General features: G+C 38.1%; 1 protein-coding gene across 1 annotated transcript in view; it reads right to left on the bottom strand.

Annotated features, from left to right (window-relative positions):
- GAS2 (growth arrest specific 2) overlaps positions 1–27122 on the bottom strand; it is a 92048-nt gene that overhangs the window by 59176 nt on the left and 5750 nt on the right. The window contains exons 2-3 of the mRNA XM_071417120.1: positions 22661–22836; positions 14942–15066 (exon numbers count right to left, since the gene is read on the bottom strand). Of these exons, the coding sequence (XP_071273221.1) occupies positions 14942–15066; positions 22661–22802 (267 nt within the window). The 5' untranslated portion in view covers positions 22803–22836. The remainder of the gene's footprint in view (positions 1–14941; positions 15067–22660; positions 22837–27122) is intronic.

Consider the following 27122-nt stretch of genomic DNA (forward strand, 5'->3'; position numbering starts at 1 on the left):
CAGGCATACTGGACTGGCACAAGGGAAAATGGGAAAAAGGCAGGGAGCAGCAGGAGTTGGGCTGCTCTATGAGGGAAGATCATCCAGGGTCCAAGGATAACCCCAGCACAGGCAGAGGCAGCCCTCACTGGCAATGGTGCAGTCCCAGAGCACGCCAATAAGGCAGTGCTGGGAACATGAGAGCTTTAGACAATTGTTCTATTAGAGGAGGAAGAGCCAAGTCAGATCTAGTGTGTCAGGGAAGGCATGCGAGAAACAGCAGGAGACAAGGCTGGGCTCAGGGCTGCAGCAGACACTGACACAGCCATGAAACCAGACTGGGTTCCACTGACCTGGTTCTGAAACCAGGCCAGATTCCACTGACCCAGCTCTGAAACCAGGCCGGGTTCCACTGACCCAGTTCTGAAACCAGGCTGGGTTCCACTGACCCAGCTCTGAAACCAGGCCGGGTTCCACTGACCCAGCTCTGAAACCAGGCCGGGTTCCACTGACCCGGCCATGAAACCAGGCCGGGTTCCACTGACCCAGTTCTGAAACCAGGCCGGGTTCCACTGACCCAGCCATGAAACCAGGCCAGATTCCACTGACCCGGCCATGAAACTAGGCCGGGCTCCACTGACCCAGCTCTGAAACCAGGCCAGATTCCACTGATCCGGCCATGAAACTAGGCCGGGCTCCACTGACCCAGCTCTGAAACCAGGCCGGGTTCCACTGACCCAGCCATGAAACCAGGCCAGGTTCTACTGACCCAGCTCTGAAACCAGGCCGGGTTCCACGGACCCGGCCATGAAACCAGGCCGGGTTCTACTGACCCAGTTCTGAAACCAGGCCGGGTTCCACTGACCCAGCCATGAAACCAGGCCGGGTTCCACTGACCCAGTTCTGAAACCAGGCCGGGTTCCACTGACCCAGCCATGAAACCAGGCCAGGTTCTACTGACCCAGCTCTGAAACCAGGCCGGGTTCCACGGACCCGGCCATGAAACCAGGCCGGGTTCTACTGACCCAGTTCTGAAACCAGGCCGGGTTCCACTGACCCAGCCATGAAACCAGGCCGGGTTCCACTGACCCAGCCATGAAACCAGACTGGGTTCCACTGACCCAGTTCTGAAACCAGGCCAGGTTCCACTGACCTGGCCGTGAAACCAGGCCGGGTTCCACTGACCCGGCCATGAAAGCCAGCAGGCAGACAGGCTGGAGATGGTCTGCTCACAACACAGCTCTGGCAAGAAGAGGGGCTGAGCCAAAAGGTGGGTTTTGGGCCATGGACAGAGAGGGCAGGTCAGGGTCTCAGGGAGGCTGGTCACAATTAAGGTATTTTGATTCCCTCAAGTCTTGACAATTAACGTCTGGTTTATAGTGCTTCAGTGGAATCAGAAACACTCAGTACTTTATAATTAACTCCATCTTGTCAGTAGGTGCAAAGAGGTGACATTTCATAGCCCCTCCATCAATCCAGTTACATAAAACATCCACTGTATGTATATCATACTAGATCACATTCTCACTGAATCAAATTATCAGCAGCTCTAAATTGGTTCAACAACAAGAAAATCAAAAAGAATGAAATTCTTTTCCCATATAATCTCTGCTTGGACCAGATTATCTGAAGTGATACATGGATGTTAAATCAACTGAGTTAACAGGCAACATAAGGGGACCAAATAAACAGTGTCTGACACTACTCTTTGTAATTTTTTATTTTTTACATCAAAATAAAAGCACAAATTCTGCTGGATCATCTATTATGGATGAACAGCACTGTGACAGGAACAAGATGCCAAGAAGCCAGCTCCAGTATTCCTGGCACTTGCAGACTTGTGCACAAGAATTTCAGAGAGAATGGAAAGGAAATAGTTACTTTATCTGTAAGAGCAGACCTGCAGTGTCAAACCATGTCACCTCTCAGTTCCCTCTTCAGTTCTCATCTCTGGATTTTTCCACAGTGTCCATGTTCTCAGGCTTGCCTTTGCAGAAAACTACTGAGTCTTCTCCAAGAAAAAAAAACTTGTTTCTAATGCTAGGAGCAGCTCAGAAGAACTAGTGACCTCATACTGGGTTTGTTTGCTTCCACACAGCTCTAGACAGTTCTGTACCTTTATCTGCTTTGTGCTGAGACAACCATAATAAACAGCCTATATTCTTTGAAATCCTGCTAAGGATACTGAACACTGTTCTGGAAGTCTGTAATAAACCACTTAGATTACCTTAGAACAACTGAACAACAAAAAAACCCCAAAACAATAACCAAAAAACCCCAAACTAAACAATACAACAAAGAAATTCTTGTGTGTGTGACTGATGGCTGCCATCTGGCATCCAGTGGGGATTTGGGCTCAGTGTGGGCACAGCCCATCTGCTCTCCTTGGCCCTGAGCCTCCAGAATGGTCCTGGAGAGCAGGAGCTGCTGTGGCACAGAGCCCTCAGCAGGAGCAGAGCTGAGGAGTGAGGAGACGGCCAGGAGAGCCTGCAGTGCCTCTCTCCCCAGGAGCCATTGGGAAGGCATTGCAGTGCCTGGCAGGAATGCAGAAAGCCCCTAGAGACCCTTGGGTCATTGCTGCTCCCCAGTACTAACCACACATTAATAAACCTGGTTCTAAATGTTTTGTATCTTTTGATTGATGTATATTGCAGTGACTGAACGTAGAATTTCTCTCAAGAAGAGCAATTCAGAACAGATGGTTTGTGTGTCAGTAATCACCTGAAATTTCATACACATAAATCACAATTCTATGCCTTGACAACTAAGACTTTTAAACACATCATTTAACCTAGCTTCACTATGAAGCTTAGACATTCATGGAACTCACAGCATTCCTTTACAGTGTCTTTCAAAAGCACATTTCTGGTAGTAAGAGCTACTTACAGCAAATGGTAAGAGTCAAGGTACAGAACATCACACTTAACTAAGCAAATTTGAGATATTCTTAATTTCATAGTGACAGAAAAAAATGTTTGATTAACAGATGTCCTGAACAGCTCAGAAGTGACAACCAACCACATGTGAAAACATGACATTGTTGTGAACAACAGCTACATAATTTAACAACCAAAAAGACCACAAAAGCTTTGAGTCATTTTCTGGAGTAAATGCTACACAGACATATCCCTGACATGGCATGATTTCACTAAAATATAATAAAGTTTCATCCCATTTCCCATAGTATTAGGGTCTTGCTGAAGAGAACGGCAAAAACCCCACACTCTTTTCTATTCAGTAACAGCCCTACCAGGTTTATCACACAAATTAAAGGGAAACACTCATATTTTCTAATCACCTACTAAATTTTCCTACCACCTCTTAAACAGAAGTCTACTTTTTTAATATTTCTAAACCTGTCACTGTACTGCTCAAACTATAACACATGAAAGCTTTTATTCAAGAAAGGTTTCATGCACAAATATTTTTTACTGAGTTGTATAAATGCCCTGACTATTTCAAAAGTGCTTTCTAACAGATCATTCTGGAATAATTAGGTTTCCACATGGCAAAACTGACTTTTGTTGACATAGTATAGTATGACCACAGTTGCTTTGAAGCAGCAGTGGCTGCAATTACTCCTATCAAGTATCAGGAAAACAATTCCCCAGTCACACTCCTTTTACAATCTTGTCTTGTTGACGTGCACGCATGTGGTTTAATACAGGATGTGAAAGTGCGAGTGAAACATATGATGCAATCCTGGAAAAATGCTGTCAGGTTCACTTCTAAATCCAAAAGGGACTCTCTTACATGGATGCTCTGAAATCACATGGAAAAATGGATTTTTTGTACTGCTTTTTCAAAATGAGTTCACCAACACATGCTAAAATCCCCATTTATTTATGGCAGACAGACTTGACCCATATTTTGAAGATTATTCACCATATTTTCCTCTTTGAAAAGATGATTTCAGGACATTTTGAACTATCACTTATGCTTGAATAAAAAGAAAATTATGAGCCATTTGTCTGCAATGAAAGAGGGTTACAGTTACTAGGTACTCAAAGGAAAAATTTGCTTTTATCTCCTGGTGACCTACATTAACCAAAATGGGGGTTTGAGGGGGAAATTAGGCTATGCAGCAGCTAACTGCTGTGGTGTCTTGCTAGGCCATTTAGTGTTATGTGAGCATAAATTCCCACTGAACTGCGATTATATCAGCTAGACAGAACATGTATCTATTTCAAAACTTTTTACCATTTGCCTTTTCACTTAACTCTGTGGCCAGTACCAATCCTTTTCCTCCTTCAATTCTTTCCTCATTTTGCTCAAGTGTTCTTAAACAACTGGACCAATGGTCAAAAGAATGTGCTAAATGCACATCTAAAACAGAATATGGAAATATATACATAGAATTTAAAATTAAGCATTTCCCACTGAAAAAAAAAATGAACTAAGAAAAGAAATATAAACCCCTCAGCCCTCCTAAAGCTGCAAAAAAAAATTTAAACCCCAGGGCAAATTTAGAATACGAAAACCCAACAAGGAAGTTCTGAAGGCTTAGGAGACAGAAAAATAGCGAAACTTTTCCACAGACACAGAACTAAGAACAACTCCTATATTGATGAAAAATAACATTGAACGTACAACAAAGCAAGCACCCCTAAGCAATTCACTTAAAAAGCAGCAAAACATTGTCCTTCAGGGAAACACAGTCTTTACATTGTCATATTGTGTCATTTTAATGGGAATAGGAAATTGGATTTCAAGTTTACAGATCACGTGTTGATTTTTACCCTGTATAATAACCACAGAGATCATCAAAAGCCAAAAATCACTCATTATCAACTAACTAGATTCTAAGAAAACATTTGTGAATTCTTTGGAATCCCTAACATATTTACAATATGTCAATAAAAATAATTAACATCATCAAGGCTTTATAGAAATATACAGACCTCAACACTCAAATAACTGCAGGACTAAATTAATGCTTTAACCATGTTATTAAGTGTCAAAGTAGAACACACTCTTCCATGTGGCATTAGCTTCTTAAGCATATATGGAAAATAAATTTAACAATATAATTTTCAAAGTTAAGCATTTTTTCATGTCTTTTTTCTTCTAAGTTCTCTGTCCAAGACACAGCTTACTCATCACACAGCAAAAGATTGGTTATTCAAAAAAGATAGTGTTAATAGTAATGAAAAACTAGTTTCACAGAAACAATGCAGCTTTCACTTCTAGCAGTGTGCCAGCAATCCAAGGAATACAAGAGACTATTCAATCCACAGACAATGAACTGTGATATCCAGAAGTAAATAACATCAGAAAGCAGCAAGGCAGAAGCGTCATTCCCCAGCCACAGCATATTTCATGATTTGACTAATAAGTAATTTAAATGTAGACTAAGGATATGTGCATTTCAACGCCTCATGGCAAAATCCCAGCGTCTGTCAGAGCTGGAAGGCTCTCAGGGGCCGGCTCAGCCAGGGCAACACAGAGAGCTCCATAGCCAGGAGTCCTGCACTGCAGAGCACAGCTCCTGGAGCATCACAACACAGAGCCCACATCAACAGGTGTCAGATCCTGCTCCTTCCCACTCCATCTGTGTGACTCAGGGTGGGATTAGGTCACCCTGGTCCAAAGACCTGGGGAGTGCAGCATCCACATTCTCTGAAAAAATCCCTTCGCCCAGGATTTTCTCCTGGGAAGCTGAGAAGCCTCAGAGAAAAAGAAAACAATTCTTATCTCATTTGCTTCTCCTGTGCTGTGCTCATGTGGAATGTGTTTGGAGATTGTTTCATTGGTTTCATGTGGGTTGTTTTCACTCTTTGGCCAATCGGGGCCAAGCTGTGTCGGGACTCTGGGAAGAGTCACGAGTTTTCATTATCAGCTTTTTGGCCTTCTGTCTGTATCCTTTCTGTATTCTTTAGTATATTTTAGTACAATACAATACAATAATAAATTTGCCTTCTGAGAACATGGAGTCAGATTAATCATTCCTCCCTGCCACGAGAGGGTCCCACAAATACAATAAGGGAGGTCAATAAATTGTCTTTTAAAACTTCTAGACATGTACATCTGTAACATATCCATGCCTACTGACAAGTACACTTTTATCAACACTCTTTCGAAAGCTTGAAGAGGTAATTTGCAAACTCCAGGCATGTATGCACCAAAAATTAAAAGCCATTATTGCTACTGTCTGAAAATGCTAGCAGGCCAAATGCAAAAGTCAGTGGTGGTTTGGTTTATTTCTAATGCTATAATAGCATTAAATAGAGTGACTAAAATTAGATAGCATTCAAGAGAGAGACTTTAATTAATTTTTTTAAGCATATTAAGATTTTATAAACAGAGACAATAAGAGAGAGACACTAGGGTAAGCCATGGCAAAGACCTCCCTACAGTATCCATGAAAACAGGGGTTCAGTAGTTCATTCACATTCAATAAATGGTCTGTGTTTTTTCCTCAGATCTCTGAGTTTCAGAATTAACAATCAGATGGGGATTTTTAAAACTAGCATTTCATAATGGGCTTCTTCAATAACATATGATTAGAACAGAATGTGGCAATTCTCACAGTTGCTCTTTCAGAGGGCAATTACACCTTATCCTCGGTAGATGATCCTGAGCTTTTCCCCATCACAACCTCAGAACTCAGAGCTGAATTAGCAAAGAGTTAGCTGAAGAAGACAAAAAGAATCCTAGTTTCTGAATTTCCCTCATTTTATTACAATTAAATGAGAAAAAAATTGGAGGATTGCAATTAACAGAAGAATTGCATTTTTGTGACATTGTCACACAGCATGACTTGTGAATGAACATGCCAATAAGCACCAATTATTCCATGAGATGTGAAAGTATTTCCATGATATATAAATGGTTAAATCTGTAAATCATGTGGATTTTCATGGGACATATTTTTAAAAGCATCTTATGTATTACCAAATTATGTTTTATCAAATATCACATTCCTAAAGGGGACATGACTCTCTCAAAATAAAGCATAAAAACCACTAAATTTTGGCAAAGGCAACTAATTTTAGTAAGAACAATTTCAAAATCACTTTACCCCTTAATTATTCCAGAAGAACCCAAGCTAAGGAAAATGCTTCAAAAAAATTCTTAATAAATGGTTGAAGTTCATCAAAACACATTACAGGTTCTAAAATTTCTTATTGAAAAAGGTTTCCATAATTTCACTGACAGTGTGGCCAAATAACATATTCCTTCGATCCATGGAATTATAGTGAATAGCCTTTCACTGTCAGTCTGAATACTGAATGTAAGGAGCTATTCAAATTCCTTGATAATGGTGGATACATAGCTGTATTACCATTATGCCTCCTCTTCCTCTTCCACCTGGTTTCCTCCCAATGACCAATCTCACATTTTGAAGTGCAAGACAAGGTGAGGGTTTTCCAGCCCTTTTCTCTAAGATTAGTTCCAAACAGTCTACTACCTCCCATGAGACAAGTGTCAAGGAAGACTCTGAAATATCTAGGCAGTCTAAAGAAATACAGAATTTTATGAGATGCTTTATCTGTTTGTTTGCTTTCTGAATTTTCAGATGTTTAACAAAAATGAAACTTTTATGCAGATGCTGAAAACATTCAGGAAGAATTTAGCATGAACCTCACTGCAGGTAAATCTGATGCTCCAAAGCCCTGGATATTAATTTTTGAGAAAAGAAAATGCATCTTTGTCTTTATGATAAAGAATCTGAATTTCTGTAAGTTTTCCAATTAAAAAACACAGGGAAACTGCTATAGCCCAGGGAATTCTAAACAGGTGTGGAACTTTAAAAACTTTCATGATTTGAAAAACATGGTGGAGCTTTATCTACACAACAAAATTTCTAAATCAGCTTTAAATCAGCCACAAGTTATGAGCAAAGCTTTACTGTGTACTTGAAGCCTTTGGGGCTGATTTACATAAACAAACAATTTCAACTATTTATTCAAATAAACAAATTAAACATAATTATGGCAGCTATAAATTGATGTGTATGCCTCAAAGGGAATTTGTTTTCTTCTTCTGCATTGTAGTCATTACTTATGTTCACCAGTCCTATTGCTTCAGAAATTTTGGCTTATCTTGGTTCAGGAGTACCTATTGATAATTGCATCAGATTCTGTAGTTCTTCCTTATTCCCAGAGAACTGCTACCACTAACTTAGATGTAAGAACTGCACCATAAATTGAAGACAGTTGGTGTAAATTATGTTGTTTTCTCAAGTTATAAGGTAATTTCCATGCAAGTCTCTGTTACATTTCTGTTCCAGACTGTTCCTAGAACTCTAAATAAAAAGCCAAATAGAAAGATCTGTGACAAAGATATCTATAGTTTGCTTTAAATACTTTACAAAATAAGTAATAGGAACATAACAATGCATTTCATATAAGAGGCAAAATCCAGCAAATCTAAAAATGGCTTTTTATAAATTTCTCTCAGAAAATATGCCATCCCTATCTTTAATACCTGTATTGAAATAATGGCAAAAAAGTTATGAAAATGTCCAGGTTTAACATAAATTTTATGAAGTGTTTAAATATTAGCATTCCATACAAAGTCAATGTTAATTAAAAATCTCTGGAAAAAAACTTGGTGTTCCCTTGTTAAATTATATTATTAGAAATCAAAATTTGGTCCTCAGACCCGATTTGCAGTCCAAATCATTAACATTTTCCAGAGCTGGACTACCAAGTAGTTAAATACTTAAATCTGCCCTGCTTTTTCCCTGACAATTAGCTTGTGACACAAATTCTTGTTACTTCTGCAATGTTAAAAGGCGCAGAGAGAGAGGTGTGCAGGAGAATCACTGAAAAGAGCAAGGCCAGTTCACAGCCACTGCTCTTCAAAGTAGGGAACAAACCATGCCTTCCCAAGGACATATATCAATGAGAGGAACAATCCAGAGCCAATGATGTCTTGGTGCTGCCTCAGGATTGGATAGCCCTGCTTCCAACACAATGCATGGCCTGAAGTGCATTTAAAACCTTTTAAAGTAGGTTTTCAATGTATTCACCTGGAACATGCCAAGCAGACAAACACATAATATCCTGGAATTGTTCAGAAATCTACTTTCATAGTCTGATGGGTGACACCACTCTATTGTGCCATGCAATCTTCCTGCAAGCATAAATTTTAGTTGTAGGAGTATTTGCCGAGGCACAGAAGGTTTGTGCATATGACCTACCTCACAAACCTTCAACACCTTAACCTACAATATCTGCAAGAAACGTGGCAGCCACCCAGTTGAAGGAGCAAGCTATTGACATGTCTGAAAAACATACAGAGTCCTCTGACAAGCAGCTCTACAGCCTTGTGGAAATGATTCCTTCTAGATGCATCAGCACTTGTGAATCATTTTGCAAGATCATTCTTTCCCTCTCACAGGGATCCACATCAGTCTGCCACTAGACTGATCCACATCAGTCTTCCACTAGAAAGATTAATACACAAAAGGACAATGCTGTAGTTTCTCAATCCTCCCAAGTAACTGAGAGTCATATCTATCATGCATATGACTAGAAGTTGGCTCCATGAGCTCTTATTACAAAATAAGTCCAGAAAGTATCAGTGTGCAGAAAAGCAAATTGCTGCTCCAGACCCGAAAGGATCTGTTCGTAGCCTAACAATTGATGCAGCCCTATTCATGAAATCCTGAACTGCAGAGTCAGATTTATAAGCCCCCTCACAGAGGGGACCTGGACCTGACATCAGGGATGCAGCTGAAGTGTTTTTACACAGGGCAGACAGGCTCCAGGCACCAAGTTTACAGAACTCATCCCATCTACAGGACACAGGTAATCTTGAGAAACTGAAGCCTACAGTATAAATAAAACCACCGTGTTGATTAGATCAGACTTTCAGCTTGGCCATCTGGGGTCTAAGAGCAAGATCCAGATTCCAGATCTAATTCTGAATAATTGGTAGAGATTCTTCTAATTGTAACTCTTAAAATGCATAACATATCTCAAAGATAATTCACCTTCAACCTGCTTCATGAAGACATTGTTTTAAGTGGAGTGTTTGTAAATACATCAGCAGCTCCAAGGATGGTGGGCACACTACTGTGCCCTGCCAACAAAAATGGTAACAACAATTAGCACAGTTTATTTATGCTTACTTTTAAATCTTTTTTACTAGTCTTACTGAACTAAGCCAAACCAAATCAAATGTGGGCTCTGTGCATACTGCACATGTCTTGATGCTCTGAATTTATTTGTACAGCTGTGAAATTCTCAAATTAACTATCTGTCAGGAAGAGTAAAATACTGACAGGAGACTGTGGAGAAGAAATGCAAGTCAATAGGAGAAAATTACAAAATGGCATAGTGCAACACTAATTACCCTCATGGAATAGCTGCTGCTATAATAATAAGTCTGTAGTTACAAGACAGTACTCCATTAGCACCAGCAGTTTCAACAACTTACTACTATACAAATCTTGAGCATTTATTAAGATTGATGCCAGTCATCTCCTTGTCATTTTATAAATGTACATTATTAGATTTATGACTCTAAAAATCTCCAGAAAGAGGAAAAAAATTACTTATTAGAAAATACATTATATAGTCAAACTGTCCTCCCTGTTTAAAAGATCCATTTTCATCTAAGACTCAAAAATTTTGTCAGTGTGTAGCAAAGGATCAGATACAACATCAGTGCTTTCAGAATTACCAGTTTTGAAGCATGGTTTAGCTGCTTAACAATGAAGAACATTGTCTTCTGGGATTTTATTTGCAGGGTGCCCACCCCATGGCAGGGAGGAATGACAGATCTGACTCCATGTTCTCAGAATGATAATTTATTATTTTATGATACTATGTTATATTAAAGAATACTAAACTAAACTATACTAAAGAATACAGAAAGGATACTTACAGAAGGCTAAAAAGATAATAATGAAAACTCCTGACTCTGGAAAGAGTCCTGACACAGCTTGGCCCTGATTGGCCAAAGAGTGAAAACAACTCACAGCAGAATGCAATGGAACAATCACCTGTGGGTAAACAATCTCCAAACACATTCCACATGGGCACAACACAGGGGAAGCAAATCAGATAATTATTGTTCCCCTTTTTCTCTGACGCTTCTCAGCTTCCCAGGAGAAAAATCCTGGGCAAAGGGATTTTTCAGAGAATGTGAATGCCACATTCTGGGATTTGCAAAAGAATCCTAGGACCTAACATCTTCTGAAATGAAGAATTTTTAAATGCCTCCTCTCTAGAAACTGAAATGCTTTTAATATCTTATTACTTAATATTAACCACTCAAACAGCAAAGGGCTAGAGTCATGGAAGACACAGATTTTATGATTTCCAAAGGTGCTTATTATGGCATTAGGCTCACGGTAGCAACATGCAGAGACTTCTCAAACAGCACCAGAGGCTGCCAAACTCCTGTACTCTAGATTCCACATCACCCTCCTGAAAAGCAAATATCAAAGGGAATTTGGCCCAGGTGGTATTTTTAGAGGCAGGGATTCAGTCCTAAAAAGGCTTTCTACAGAAAGAAAAAATCCAAATATAATTCAAAATAATTTCTTTCAAGTTTGACTCTTGTGATAGATATCCCTTTGTCCACTGGCACAGCCAGCAGGGTATTCATCCCCAAGAAACAATAACACACGGAACCTATGAGTGACCCTTATGCTCTCTCAAGTTCTAATACTTTTCAGCCATAGGGACTTCCTCCTCTGGGTGGGGTTTCTGTGTATTGAGCCTTCCAAAAGAGCTCTCTTCCAATACCTTATTCAGTATTTTAAATTTATTCAATTTAAACACCCCTTGAGGTGGTGTTTGTGAGGGCCCCCAGGATGAGGTGAGAGATGAGAATTTGACTCCATGTTCTCAGAGGCTGATTTATTATTTTATGATATTATATTAATGAATGCTATACTAAAACTATACTAAAGAAAGAGAAGGGATACATCAGAAGGCTTGACAAGAATGAAATAATAAAAATTCATGACTGATTCAGACAGTCCAACACAGCTGGCTGTGACTGGTCATTAATTAAAAACAATTCACATGGAACCAATCAAACATTGACCTGTTGGTAAACAATGTCCAAGCCACATTCCAAAGCAGCCATCAGATAATTATTGTTTTCATTCTTCTCTGAGGCTTCTCAGGAGGAAAAATCCTGGTGAAGGGATTTTTCAGAAAATATGGTGACACCTTGAAAAGAATTTTCCAATTTGTATGTAAACAAGGTCTCCCTTTTTCTTGTTTGGCTTCCATCAGTTTCATTCAATGTCCCATAGTTTTTGTATAGAAACTGACCATTTGCCACACCATACCTGATTTTGCCAGTTCCATCACATGCCCCTTTTTCCACACTCAAACATCCTAACCTATCCAATCACTCATGAAAAGCAACTCCATTATTTCCTTCATGCATCAAAAGTTACCCCTTTTTTGCCTGCCTCTGACTCTTAAGGAAAAAAGACTACTTCATCACAATCCATTTAATCTCCTTTTCAGCCTCTTAAAGCTCTATCCCCAAAGTCACATTACCAGTAATTTCCTATGTATTTTGAAAATGTCTCCAGTATCCACAAGTGTTTGCACATGACGAAAAAAGGAAGTGTTGATATCAACATGACAATCTTCCTTCCAGATTTGGAAAACACAATATTTTGGGAACTTATTTGATGTCTGTTTTCCCAATTTACTCCACACTCAAAACAGCTGATGCTGGCCTAGGGGATTGCTGAAATCTGAAGGAAGCTCAATGCTCACTAATAAGAAAGGGAATGATACAGTTTAGTTAACAAACCAACTGCAAAACTGATGTGGACTTGAAACTTATTGCACAAGCTATTAAACCAGAAGCAATAGGTTTTAACCTCTGCTATTTTGTAGAGTACTGCAATATGAATTTAGGGAATTGTGGAAAAAAGCTGATGAATCAGTGCATGTAATATTAGCTTTTAATGCCTTCTTAACTCTGTTGCTATTGTTGCTAAACTGGCCAGACAGCCCCAAAGAGCTTCACAATGAATTCATGATCATACATGATACCTATCAATCAGAGCAGAATATATCATCTTTAAGACAAAACTAAACCCAAAATATTATATGAAGCTTTTCCATAGGAACAAGTTCACATAGAAGGTAAAACTTTGCTTATGAAAGCAGACCAGATCTTCAGGCTTGTGGGAGGCCTGAGTTAAGATTACACACACTCCTCCATTAACCATATCCTTATCGTGACTTCCTCACTCAGATGCAAGCTGGTGCAGCAAGCAAACTGATCCTTCTGGCTCATTTTATATCATTATATAGCTGCTTCTATCTAAAAACATTCAAAGTTACATGATATGGTTAGAAAAGTTAGTTATCTATTTTGACAGAGGCTGAACTCAATAAAAATCAGTGACTTCTCCCAGCTGCCAGTGAAGCCATCCAGGCACCTCGGTGTTTCTGTAATCCTGTGCAGAGCAAGGGTCAAATGGCTTCAAATTTCCACATCTACTATTAATGAAATGCATAAAAATGATTCAGGGGAGGATTGTGGAATCCTTTCTATGCTAAATTTCATACAGCATTATCTCCTCATAAAAGTTCTTGGCACCACAAAGTCAGATTTCTCATCATGAAGACTAGTCCTATTGCCCAAGAGTGCTATACAGGGAATTAAAATCTGAAAGGATGAATAGCTCCCTAATAGTATACACTGATACAAATCTATTATTCTGCCATTTCTTTGAATTCTTACTAAGTATGAAATAACATACATTGAGAAAATAGCAGTGAGGTAGATTTTTTCCTTTTAAATACACTGTCAGTTGTACCAGCCTGATAAATAAAGACCAACAAACCTAAATAATGACCACATATGGGACTGCAAATGTCTAATTGCCTTCTAATGTAACTTAGAACACAAAAAACAGTACAAGTAACTCTTCCTTCTGCCTAGCTAGTTCCTAGGCTCCATCAGAAAGACTGCCCTGTTCTCTCACTTGAAAACTACCATGACACTTAGGTGAAGACAAGCCAGACCATATTATGAAGAGGAACTCCAAAAACACCCAATACTTCTGCTAAAGAAGACCTGATTATAATTTGAACTAGGAAATATGACAGACAATTTCTTCTACAACAACAATTATGAACTTGGAACCATGAAAAACAACTTACACAGGTGCAACTGACACAAGATTGTCAGTTCTCAGACCAGCTGATAAAATTTATGCCATGTCCTAATTTCTGCTGTAGACAAGTTATGAAACATCAAGAGCAGAAAATGGATTAAGTGATTTCTGTTCTTGGCCTCTTTTTTACCTGTTCTTTATTTGCCTGTTTTAGCTTTCAAGGAAGATGTACCTGAATGCAACCAAAAATATAAGAACAGTTTCATATTGAATGTGTTAATGTGTCAACCATTTGATTCTACTTCTCCAAGAAATGAACTTGCTGCACTCTTGAATGTTGCCCAGTAAGACTGTCCCACGAGAATAGTTTAAATTAAAGCAAGGTTGTGTTCAAACAAGTCCTTAAATGGATCCTTCCAAAACTCCCAAGTATCTACGTTTCCCATTTTCCATATAATTCCTTCCACTCTTTACTGAAACCTCTCCTAGTACACCAACAAGGCACTCTAACTATAGAGTTTTATTACTGGTCTCCCTAGAGCTGTTCTAGGAGGAGAAGACATCTCCCACAGCTACTTAATTATTCCCCTTGAAAATAAATACAAGGATCATATTTTCGCTCTTGCCTACCACATCCCACTGCCAGATCGGTTTATTCTTATTCTCCACATATGATAAGTACTTTTTGAGTAACTGTTTTGCATAGATACTTAAATAAATACCACATAAACATTATTTCCATCAATTTCATATTGCAATTTTTCTACACAGAGCAATTTCCTCCCCATCCATTTGCAGAATCTCCACATATAAAACCTCTTAACTGTTCAAAAAAACCCTCAGTACCAAAATGGTGGGATACATCAGATACTGATATTAAATGCTAGAATATTGACCAACACTTACTTTGGCAGGCTTGTTTGCATCAAAGCTGTTTTCTTTAAATTTCTCCTGCAGGGTCTCAGCTAGCCGGCAAAGCAAGGCACCATTATCCAATTTCTCCATAAAGGTTTCTGCTGTTATTTCTCTACCTGAACATTAAACAGAAAGTTAATATGGCAGAAAGCATGCAATGGTATAGACTGCATTTGAGTAAAAAGATAAATTAAAAAAAAAAAACCAAAAAACCCCCAAAAACTGAATAAAGCTTTAACTGAAAAACTTGCATTACTTTGAATATTTTATGAATAACCTCAATACTACTTTACTGGTAGACATACAGCAAATTATGAAAGAAACCCCATGCTTTCTTTGGGAAGGCATGTGATATTTAAAAATAGTTCTAGCATATCCAACCCTGTGTATTTCACTTTACTTATGAAGATCCAGTGCTTTGAACATAATGTTTTAAAAGAGAGAGTACAGCAGGAAAATGGTTTACACCAGAGTGCGTGGGCAGTTATAGCATGAATTGCTAAGAGTTGATTTGTAACAGAGGTAGAAAACCATGTCAAAAAGGAAAGGGTGGTATATTTTTAGTAGACTCTTAAATCTTGATCCTTCAAGAAGTAGAGAAGACAGTGACTGCAATGCTCCTATGAATGTTCTTTTTCAGAAGAAAACTTAGGTACATAACAAAATAATGGAGAGTAAAACTTCATGTTATACATCTATTTGCCACACAGATCAAAATTTTCACTGAAAGACCAAACCTAAAATACCCTGCTTTTAAACTGTATCAATTCTCATATCAGACTATATGGCATTACTTCAGCTGCCAGGAACTGTCCCCTCTTCTATAGCTGCCCAGACAAGTTTGCATAACAATGAAATCACATCCCCCTGGAAGAGGGGATCACATGAGCCATGAGGAGATTGCATGCTGACCCCAGATGGGAAGGGAATTATTTACCATCCCAGACTAAACTTCCAGGATCTTAACATAATCTTCAGTAAAAATATCCCTATTTCCTATTGAAGGTTTTTCATTTTCACATTCCTACTGAAATATTTCCCTTTACTTTGGACACTATGTTAATGAGCTGCTGTATTTTTCAGCCCTTTTAACTTCCACTCATATCAAGAGAAGATCAAGGAATAATTCTTGTTCTTCCAATTATGACAGCATTTTTTTCCTCCAGTATTTAAATATGCCATTTAGGAAATAACACTACTAACTCATTTTTCATAGGCTGTTGCACAGCATGCATTAGCAACAACAGTCTAATGTGCCAAAAACAGAAAAAAGAAGAATATCTAAAAACTGAAGTGAGACTGGTTTCTCATCCCATCCACATCCACTCCTGCTTCCATGAGATGTCTGGAAACTGAAAATATTAATCTATTTAGAAAAGCTTCACTGCAATTTCTTGTCAAGCAAAATAGGAAAAGTGAAGCTTTCCCATCTCTTTTTGCTAAGAAGAGAGGGGGAAAAATAACATTCATGAAGTATATGCATTAGTACTGAATTTCTTGCTGATACACTGTAACCTGATACTCCATGTCACAATACTGAATATAGCAGCATTATAAAGCAGTAAGATTTACAAATGCTATAGGAAAGCTGGCTTCTCTAGGCCTTTGTCTGAAAACTTTGAGATACTTTAGCATCTTTTGGGCAAAACCAGTTTGGTAGGTTAAGATAAAAATGAAAGATTGTTGCAGCAAACCATCTTCAAATACAGCACACTTCTGTTTTTCATTGAAGCTAACCTTGTTTTTTTCTATCACCTTTTACTTCAGAAATATCTTTTTAACATGAAGATTTTCTGTTTTATTCCCACTTGATTCTGTTTGCCATGTAGCCCACTTTATAGCTCCTGTATGCATAAATGATTTCTCCAGGCAAAGGAGCAGTGGCAGCACTGCAGACAGGCAGTTAGCTTATGCCTAACTGATAATATTTTTGCCATATCTCCAGATTAAATGAAGCCAGGAATGAAACTATAATAGCCCAGACATAAAAAACCTGAACAGCTCAGCATCTCAAAAGACTTTGCCACCATTCTAGCCTACATATTTTCCCATTTGCCCCATCAGCATTTTTATAAAATGCTCTAAAGCCACTAGAAAGCTAAATTTTAAAAATAACTATGCTTCAGGAACTGCTTGAGTATTAATTTTTATAATACACTCCTCCTCTAAAAAAATTATTTCAAGTATCTTTAACAGATTACAAATTTTTATTTTGTTTTGCAACACAGAATTTTCTCACAAACACAAGCAAAACCCCCCCCACATTCTGCATAACTCTTCTGTTCTATGATATACAGATGCATCATTTCATAATAATAGAATGTTATAAAACCCTTAAAACTTATTTATCGATATTTTCTTTTTAGAAAGATATAAAAAAATTTGGTTATCTTCTTCTGCTATTGAACAATATATTTATATTATTTTAAATGCTGAATTGCATTAGCAGTTTGGTCACTGCATATTGTACACTAAACTGGATTATTTGAGTTCTATTTGCCTTTATGAAATCTGAAAGAATGAGTTTTGCATTGAACATCTGTCTCCAATGAAAAGTATATTAGGTGTCAGCTTTCAGTTCACTGTATTTTATGGCTTCATAAGGTGGCATTTCTTTGCTGAAACAGACACGCTGACATATTTAACAGTAGAAATGTATTGATTCAAGTAAGAGTAATGTTCATAACCTGAGGAAAAAAACTGCTCCATGTATTTGTGTGGAAAAAACATCAAACTCCATTAAAAATGTACAACTCCCCCTACAATTACCAGAAAGCAGTTGCAATGTTTTTATAGAATGGTAATAACATCAAGTATAATAAAACAACAACACTGCAAGTATGAGAAGAAAATCCAGGAATACAAAGGATTTCAGAAATCTTTCAAGGGCTGCCTACCCTCTCTTTTACCACAACCACCAGAAAAAGCCCCCTCAAAAAGTCAAACAGATGCACCTGAACCACTTGCAAACTGTGAGCAACTATCTGTAAGGTCACCCAGTGCTGGGGGACCCCATAAAACCAGACTGGAGGTCCCTGAAAAAACAATGGGAGAGTTCATGCCTTGGGTGTGTGCCCAAGAGATTGAAGATAAAGTTTTCATTACAGGTCTCAGACATTCAGAAGAAGAGATGGACCTGAAGACCCAGGTACCCAATTCTAGTCAATTCCTCTATCACACTTGGGGTAATAACTACAGGGCAAGACTGACTCCAGCCTCACAACTTGCTGATGGACTATTTTAATTGTAAGTTTTGTGTAGTAACACAAAACTAGTAGTTTACAAAGAGAAATATTTCACTCAAGTGAATCTCTGAAACATCTACAATACTGAGGCCCTACTGAAACAATTGCTCCTGACCCTCTCAATTCCCATGGCATATAAATGCAAGAAAACAAAATGTGATAAAAATAAAGAAAACCAAGGCCAATGACTATGCATATACAAAGCTGGTTCTTTTCTGATAAGACTGCTCTGTTGCCTACAATAATGGACAGTAGGAGACATGATTTTGAAAGCATTGAGACATTATTACTTACTTGAAATGGACATAAAAAATTTCAAAGGCATGCTGATAATAAAAAAAAATTATAAAGCAACTCAACTAAGTAAAAAACTATATCAGTGCCAGTAGAATCACTGGAGGTATCAGTACTGTGAATACTGTGAACCTGTGAAATACAGGTTTTAATTAAAACCTGTATTTCCCAGGTGGATCGATCTGAACAAACTGAAGTTGAAAATACACGTTCTGTTCCAGAATGCTCTTAGGCAACAAGGTGAGCAAGAACACTAAGCTGACACAGATTTAATTCAGAATCAAAGAAAGATACTTTTTTTTTGCAGAAGACTCATCATTCTCCAACTTCAAACTGTACACCTCCTTCAACCTCTTAAACACTTAGCCTTGTCTTCAGCTTGATGCCTCTCCTAACATCCTCACCTCTGGTTCCTCCAAGCCTCCTTCACTTTTGCACCCAAGCAACTTTCACATGCATCAAACAATGTTCAATATTTACATGTCCAATTTCTCAGCATCTTGCATTCCCTGGCCCCTCAGCTATGAGCTTCTGAAGCCCTCTTCTGTTAAGAGGGCTCAGGACTGAAACCTTGGAACCCAACATATGCCTGAGGTGTAGTCAGTCCCATGTGCTAAATGAAGCTGGATGGAATAAAAAGACAATATAACCCTCGGCAGCTCATAAATAAATTCTGGGAATGGAGAAAAAGATTAGAGGTCCACACAACTGCCCAAGAGGAAAAAGGGAAACCTAAACTACAGGCTGGCGAGGAGGCCCTCTCCTCCTCATGTCAGCCATTCTGCTTCTGCTTCACTAGAGAGTCAAGCAAACAAGCAAATCTTTCAAATTGCCATTTTGCCTCTACTAGAAGAGTTCTGTGGCCCAAGTGCGCTAATTCCCATATGCAGCTTGCTCAGGGTGGAATAGAACTTTTTCAGTGTCCACAAGAACATTCTACTAAAGTAAGTATACATACAATCTACCAAATTTGGAGTTTGTCAGAAGTGAAAGCATTCCCAAGTGCTTCACCAGCTCTATACCTAATAGAAACAAGGCTCAGAGATCATTATGCCTTGTAAATCAGCTAGATTAACACATCTTGTTATCTTTGTCGCTGCCACTCTTGACTGAGACACCAAAGCTCAACAGAGAGAAGCAAGGACAGGAGACACAACATCCATGGCTACCATCTTCCTTTCCAGCAGACAAACCACAACACTGACGTGTCCCGCTTTGAAAATGCTCTAAGGTACAATATCATATGAGTTAATCCTATCTGACACATGGATTTCATCTGCAGTGTCCTTTTTCCATCCCCCAGACAGCTAAAATCTATTCAGCAATGGAGCTGTAAAGATGAGCTGTCCTCTCAGAAGCTCTGAGTTTCTCTGACATGGTTCCAAAAAATAATTAGCAAAGTGCACACAAAAGTACTGGTGATTACTAAACAAAACCCCCCACAACAATGTCCATGCTAAATTAAATATGCAAAGTCTCAGGATTAAAAATTCTCCCAACGTTATTTTCCAGCTGCACCATGTATCTCACTTTTCTAATTTATCAATTGAATAAGGTCAAATTCTAGCTATTCCTGCTTTCTATCTGATATCAAAACACTTCATTCATATTATAAAGTGCAACAACCCAATAATGATTCCCAGCTTGGTTTTGAACCCACATCAGGCTATGCTGCTGCAAAACCAACACCATTCCAACTTCCAGTAACACTGTATAGAACATAACTGTCTCTCCACAAAAATCTCCTAAAAAACCATCCCTTGATCAAACTACCTCAAAGAGTTTCAGCCCTGTATTTGCCTAAAATACTATTTTTTTAATCTATATTTATTTGAAAATATTATGTGTCCTTGTTGAGTCCTAGTACAGATGAATGACAAAATATAAATGAAACAAACCAGCAAAAATTAAATGAAATGCATATTAATTTCCTTTATGAATTGAGGAATCTTACTGCATGAAAACTGCAATAAGGCCACTTACAATGAAGCCACAGAAGTCACAGACAGAGCAAGCTAGGGTGTGGATACACACAGTATTATCTGCTCCGTGTTACTTGCATATCTATGCATGTAAAGATCTACTGAGCATTAATTCAAAATACATTGCTTCTTCCACATAGACAGGAAAAATCCCAAAACAAACAAAAAAAGCCTTCCATATTCTTCTATCCTTTTGGATGCTGAAAAATGCATGCTGTATATTCATTTCTATTTTACTGCACAGCAGCATCCTCACACATACCTTCTCTATTTAAAGTTTGTCCAAATTATGCAGTAATTAAACAAAATTTGAATTCTGAGTTAATATACTCTTATGAATAATTATTTTAATTCACACCTCATTTATTTTGAATGTGAATTTTAATTTGATTGAATTATTAATTTGAATAACAATGTCTACATAGGAATTCAAAGCACTCTAACAAAACACTATGATTTCAATTCATCAGCACAAACTCTGAGAAAAGGAGAGCTTGGTGCAAGAAGGTGTGTGGTAATGCATTAAGCAAATGAGCTGTATACACTGCTTAATTAAAAGAAGGTTGTGCCCATTTAGTCCTGCAGTGCAGAACTTGGTGTCCATATGAAAAATCAGATATTTAATTACAGCTGGCATTTCAGAACCTCCTGCTGGTTGCTACTTTCTTGCTCAAAGAGTGACCTCATTCCTAAACTTATCACTGGGAGAACTGTTACAAACTGCAAGCAATCTTCTATTTGTTCTTGAGTGGATCACTAAAACTTCATTGTTCAAAACATTTAAACAATATATTGAATCCTTAATGGAATGTGCTGCTTCCAATTCAAAAAACAGTCACCTGCATTACTGTCTTGTGATAATTGGAATGAAAAGTTCTGAATTTTGTTCTGGTTTTGCATAGACAATTTTATATTCAAAACATATTATTTTAAATGGAAGTACCATACAAATAAATAATTTAAAACACCTGCCACTTTTCCAGTTGTGGATTCATAACTCAACTTAAAAATAGGTATTGTCTATCTGCAGGATATTGTGTTCTATTGACATTGTGCTTATTGATCACATCTGTCATAACATAAGTGATATTTCCTTTTCTTTCTCTTAAAAAAGAGGAAATAAAGCAATATAGAATGTGCTGATGAAAGACACTGGATATACTCTGTTACTGTATGGTATCACTGAGATGGTTTAACTACAGCATTTGCCATGACAAGACACTGCCCACGTCTCACCAGAACAGATTTTCAGAATTTTTTTTTAATTAAATAAATCCTCCAAAACCATGCACACCAAATTTTCTTCCAAAATCCCATCAACTAAGGTTTCATGTAAACATAGCTTCTGAAATATTTTTCTTCTCTTTATTTAATGAGATGTCTCCCTTATGGATGAGGTATTCTCTAAGTCATCTATTTCTTTGGTAGTAGCCTCTGTATTTACAGAGATCACATAAAAAATATTTTTCCCTGAGTGTTCTCAGGAAACAACATACTATTTCCTAGCTCATAATTTCTAAATTCCACTTTCTTGAATAATTTGTTCCTGGCAAGAAGGAAAGAGATGTGCAATCTCATTTGCTCTTTTTATATGTACCTGATTTTTTCCCCTCAATTTTGGTTTGCATCCTCTTCTGAAAACAGCAAGCTTTGTCTTCAGCCACCAAGATGCACACCAGTAAATCTCTAGGTCCCAGCTATGCTAGGTCAAACCCTTCTATGCACAGGCTACCACAAGTCTCAGCATGCATTGTCTCGGGCAGCAATTATAATTACTTGACCACTTGGTCAGAGAAGAGCTATTAAATGGTTTCTCCTGCTCAAGACACTCACTACACCATACTCTTCAGGAGGCCTATCAATAAAAATGGAAGACATAGGTGAAGGCAGCAATCAGTATTATTTAGCTTAGTGGTACAGGTACAGAAAATACATGCAAAAAAAAAAAAAGGAAATTTGAAAGAAAGCTAAACACAGAATGTATAATGTTCAGTTATGCTACTCACAGAAACACAATGGAGGCAAATGAATCCTCAGTTTTTCTGACCTTGCTAATATTTGTGTTACATGACGGTAGCTACGTAATCATAAGTTGATTTTTGAAACACAAAGAAATCTGAATCCCCAGCTAACAGTGAAAGGAGCTCTCACACTGCCCAGCAGGTGCATTCCATCTTGCTGTACCTTACCCAGGAGGTTTGTGAGCCAGAGGGCCAAATCCTCCTTCATTGGCAGCAAGTTGGCCTCGTGTCGGCTGGCAAGCCACTGGCTGTACTGGTGCATGTCGGAGAGGCCAGGCCCTCGTGCCTTCGGGCTCAGGGCAGTGCACATGGCTTATCCTCTCGTCCCCTGTTCACAAAGTTATCTAAAAAGGAAAAAAAAAAAAGAAAATAGTTCTTCATTATACCAATTAAAGTCTCACGCGCGCCATTTTTAGAATTGTAGGAAATAATCCCAACCAGAATATAATGCCCATCTCTGGAAGTGTTCAAGGGCAGGTTGGACAGGTCTTTGAGCGTGCTGGTCCAATGGAAGGTGTCCCTGCCATGGTAGGGAAGGGGCTGGAATGAGGTGGCTTTAAGGTCCCTTCCAACCTGAACCATTCTGTGATTCAATCATGACAACATTAATCATGTGCCTAAGAAGTCAGATATCAGACAAACAGAGGTGGATCTAACACAGGGTCACACACACCAGTGACCAAAACTTTGTTTTGTTAATGGATTTTTTTTTTGTAAGTGATTAAATCATACAGACAAATGTTAACCTCATTTGTACTCACCAAGCTACATGCTGCCAACACAACAAAATGTTCTGTAAGGAATTATTAAAATCAAATGAAAATAAACATTTTGCACAAAGCTAACAACTCACTATGATGCCTGACCCAACACCCAATACCAATTCAGATTAACTGGAGAGCTTCAGAGATTTTTGGACCATGCCCAGGAAAAACATGGCAACAACCAAATTGTGCTCCTACAGTAAACTTATCAACAATTAATAAATGCTGTAACTAAATGGAAACAGTCTATTCTACAGCTTCAAAATTATTCAAGGAAAAACTACACCGAATATATTGACTCAATAGCATAATTTCTTAAGAAAGCAGCAGAACAGCTAGTGTTGGTCACTCGCCACTTCCCAAATTTTCCTCTGCTTCAGTGATGACTTACTGAAACTTCTCAGGTAAGACAACTAATTTTGAACATATGATGTGTTAAGCATTGTCAGTCACAGGAGCCACTGCTGGAGCTATCTCTGTGCCTCAAGGGCTAGTTCTCCACCTGGGGCAGAAGTGTGCAAGGTTATTTTTCCCTCTCTGAAAGAATCTGGTAGCAATTGTAGCAGTGAGCTGAAATACTTCCTTGCCTGGTAGGCTGTAGCCTACCCCAACCAGCAGACACAAGGTTGTCACTGACATATTTTAAGAAAATCCTTTTGCTAGGACTTTTCTCCTGAGGAGCTGAGAGGCCTCAGAAATGAAATGTAAACAATGATTATCTGCTGGCTGTGGAATGTGGTCTGGAGATGGTTTACCAATAGGTGCATCTTTGATTGGTTCCATGTGAATTGTTTTTAATTAATGGCCAATCACAGCCAGCTGTGTCGGACTCTCTGTCATGGGTTATTATTATTCATTCTTGTTAAGCCTTCTGATGTCTCCTTTCTTTCTTTAGTATAGTTTAATATATCATTTTCTTTAATATAATATATATCATAAAATAATAAATCAGCCTTCTGAAACACGGAGTCAAGATTCTCATTTCTTCCTCGTCCTGGGGACCCTCAAACACCACCACACAAGCTCTTGTACAGGTGGCACCAGAAAGACATGAAGTGAATGTGAGACCCACAAGGAAGAGTCCTTTGCCTATTCTCCACACCAATTGTACTAAGACATGTCAACTGCCTTCAATTTATGAACCTGCAAACGCTTTCCCTCTGTCCTCTGCATACCTTTCATACCAGGTAAGAGATATTTGTGACCATAAAAACAACAGCAGAAAAAAACCCCAATTTATTATACTATCCATTGTGGCCTCAATAACAAAAATACTGAAACCAATTTCTATGTCAAAAGAGACAATATTTACTAAATGTAAAAAAAAATAAAAATAAAAATTTAATTGCCTTTCCATAAAATTGTGATGTAACTGACTTTTCCTAATGTATGTAATGGTATTTGGAATATCTTAATATTTGTATTAAAGTACTTCAGCATTTTTAACCTACTCTGTGTAAATAAACTCCGTGTTTGCAAAAAGGTCTGCATAAGCTCTTTTTGACAACACCTCACCCTAAGTCCTGAAGTTTAGCTTGCCCTTGAGATAGGCGCAGCTATCACTACAAATATACTTCTTATTGAAATTAGACAACTTTTTTTCAGTGAGGGAGAAGAAAAAACATACATAAAAAAGATTTATTCTCTTCTATAAACACATATTTCTGAATTATGAGTAGATTTTACATTTTTCTAACAAAAAAAAATCCTTATGTATCAAAGTTTCTTTGAAGGCAGAGCATTTTAAAGCAGACTAAAGTACTTAACTCATGCACAGCTCTGTTGTGAAACTGACTTTGTAAAAATGTCAGTTTGGATTTATGGCTTCCGGGTTAATTAAATTCAAATCATATCTGTTCATTTAGGGCAGGCTGCAAGGGAGGGGAGGGAAAAGACTTGGACTGTTAGCTCTGCAAAAATCAGTCAGGACTGTCACTCTCAAAACAGATTGATTCAGACTAGAAGCTACCAATAGCTAAGGAATTTCAATGACAACATATTTAGTTTCTCTACGTTACTCAGAACCACATAAATTACTCTTTCAAATCATTTTGGATAGAAACAGAGGCAAGACAGATAACTGACACCAGTTGTCATCAAAGACAACTTTATAGGGGAAAGATCAAGGATCTATCACATACTTGCTTGAAGAAAGAGCCTTCAAATAATTTTGACCATTTTCTGGGGTCTATAACCTCCACTGATACAGTGAGAGCCAGAAGTTTTTTTCTCTTGAATTACCGTTGCAATGATACTGGTAAAATGCAAAAAAAAAGCAAAAAAATAAAAAGAAAAAAAAAAGAGAATTCTTGTTCCTGAGTGTATGTATCTAAATATTTGGGAAAATCCTGCTATTTGTTTCTTTTTACATACAAATTGGAAAAATACAACAGAAAAAGCAGAACTATTTCACTAAAGGAATCAGTTATACCCTGCACCTCCTGACCGGGAAGAATTTCACATTTCATACATGCTTTGTGGAGGGAGTTAGACTGGATGACACTTGGAGGTGCCTTTCAACCCAAATATACTGTTATTTATATTTCATGGATGCTCAGAGCAGTATTAATCAGGAAACTCTACACAGGATGTGCCCTGCTAGAAGGGTAAAAATTGGCACACACACACTAAGCTGGGTTGTGCAGAAGAAAACAACAGGCAATAGCCTTTTCTTTCACCCCACTTCATCACTTCCAGGACCATGGATATGAAGTGCTCTATGGAAAGCTGGGGTTAATTAATCCCCAGCATTATAATAACATTATTATTATGACTGACAGTCATCCAGGCACAATACAGGCTGCTGACACTGGTGGGGCTGAAGGAATTCTAGGGTGTCAAAGATACATCTCTTTAAGACAAGATAAAAAAGAAGGAAGGCTTCTTAAACAGCTATATGGAAGCAGTCTGGGTTTCCACAAGTGTCTGTGGAAGAAGCACTGCAGTGTATTTACATCTCAGGCTTGTTTCTGTGGAAGTGCAGAGTAGAGAATTGGGGGAATAGGGATGTTATTTCAGTTTGTCTCTAAAATACAGCATTGTCTTGAAGTATATTTCATATTGACCTAACTCAGCAATCAGGCTGTGTAAAGTCCCAAGAAACTTTTGAGATTCATTCAGGGAAGCAAAGTGTGAGAACAAAGATTTTGGAGGATGAAAGGGTGCTTCAGTCTCATAGTAACTCCGGTAAGTAAGAAGAAAAAAGAGAGACAGGAAGGGTATTCTGAGTTTAAGGTGGTTTTCATATGACACATCCTCAGAATGAGAAACTGGAAAGATAACAAAAGCCAGACAGGCAGGTGACAAAATGAAGGTGAAAATGAGATAGAAATAGAGAAATAGAGATTCATTAATCATTTTCACTCTAGAAGGTGAAAATGATTAATGCATTTCTATACTGGGACTAGGTCTGCTTGAAATAAAGCTCTGAATGAAAATAATGTATGCACTAATTTGTGAAGAGGGCATGCAGAGTGAGGAACGAGAAAGTTAATACTGATGAAGAGCCTGAAGAATCACAGATAAATCACATACAAGCCAACCTTACCTCTGTGTAAATTTTCTTTGATTTCATTTCCAAAAAAACCCAAAATTTTTCACTTCTCCACTACTTTTCTGAAAAACTGCCCTACACTTCAGTAAAATCCACAAAATTCCTACCTTGGACTTTTAATTATTAAAAAATTAAAACTCAGCTTCCAAGGAGCAGAGTATCTCCTGTCACAAACTCTACAAGTTATACTGGAGATCAGTTAACAAATTCCAAGCATCAGAAACTTTCAAGCTCTGAATTAGCCTTCATGCAAACACTGATTGCTGCTGAACCTGTTAAATTCAACTTAAGCCTTCACAACACTTCAGCACTG

This window comes from Agelaius tricolor, unplaced genomic scaffold, assembly GCF_023055355.1.
Source record: "Agelaius tricolor isolate 1412-34295 unplaced genomic scaffold, bAgeTri1.0.p SCAF_67, whole genome shotgun sequence".
Taxonomy (NCBI): domain Eukaryota; kingdom Metazoa; phylum Chordata; class Aves; order Passeriformes; family Icteridae; genus Agelaius; species Agelaius tricolor.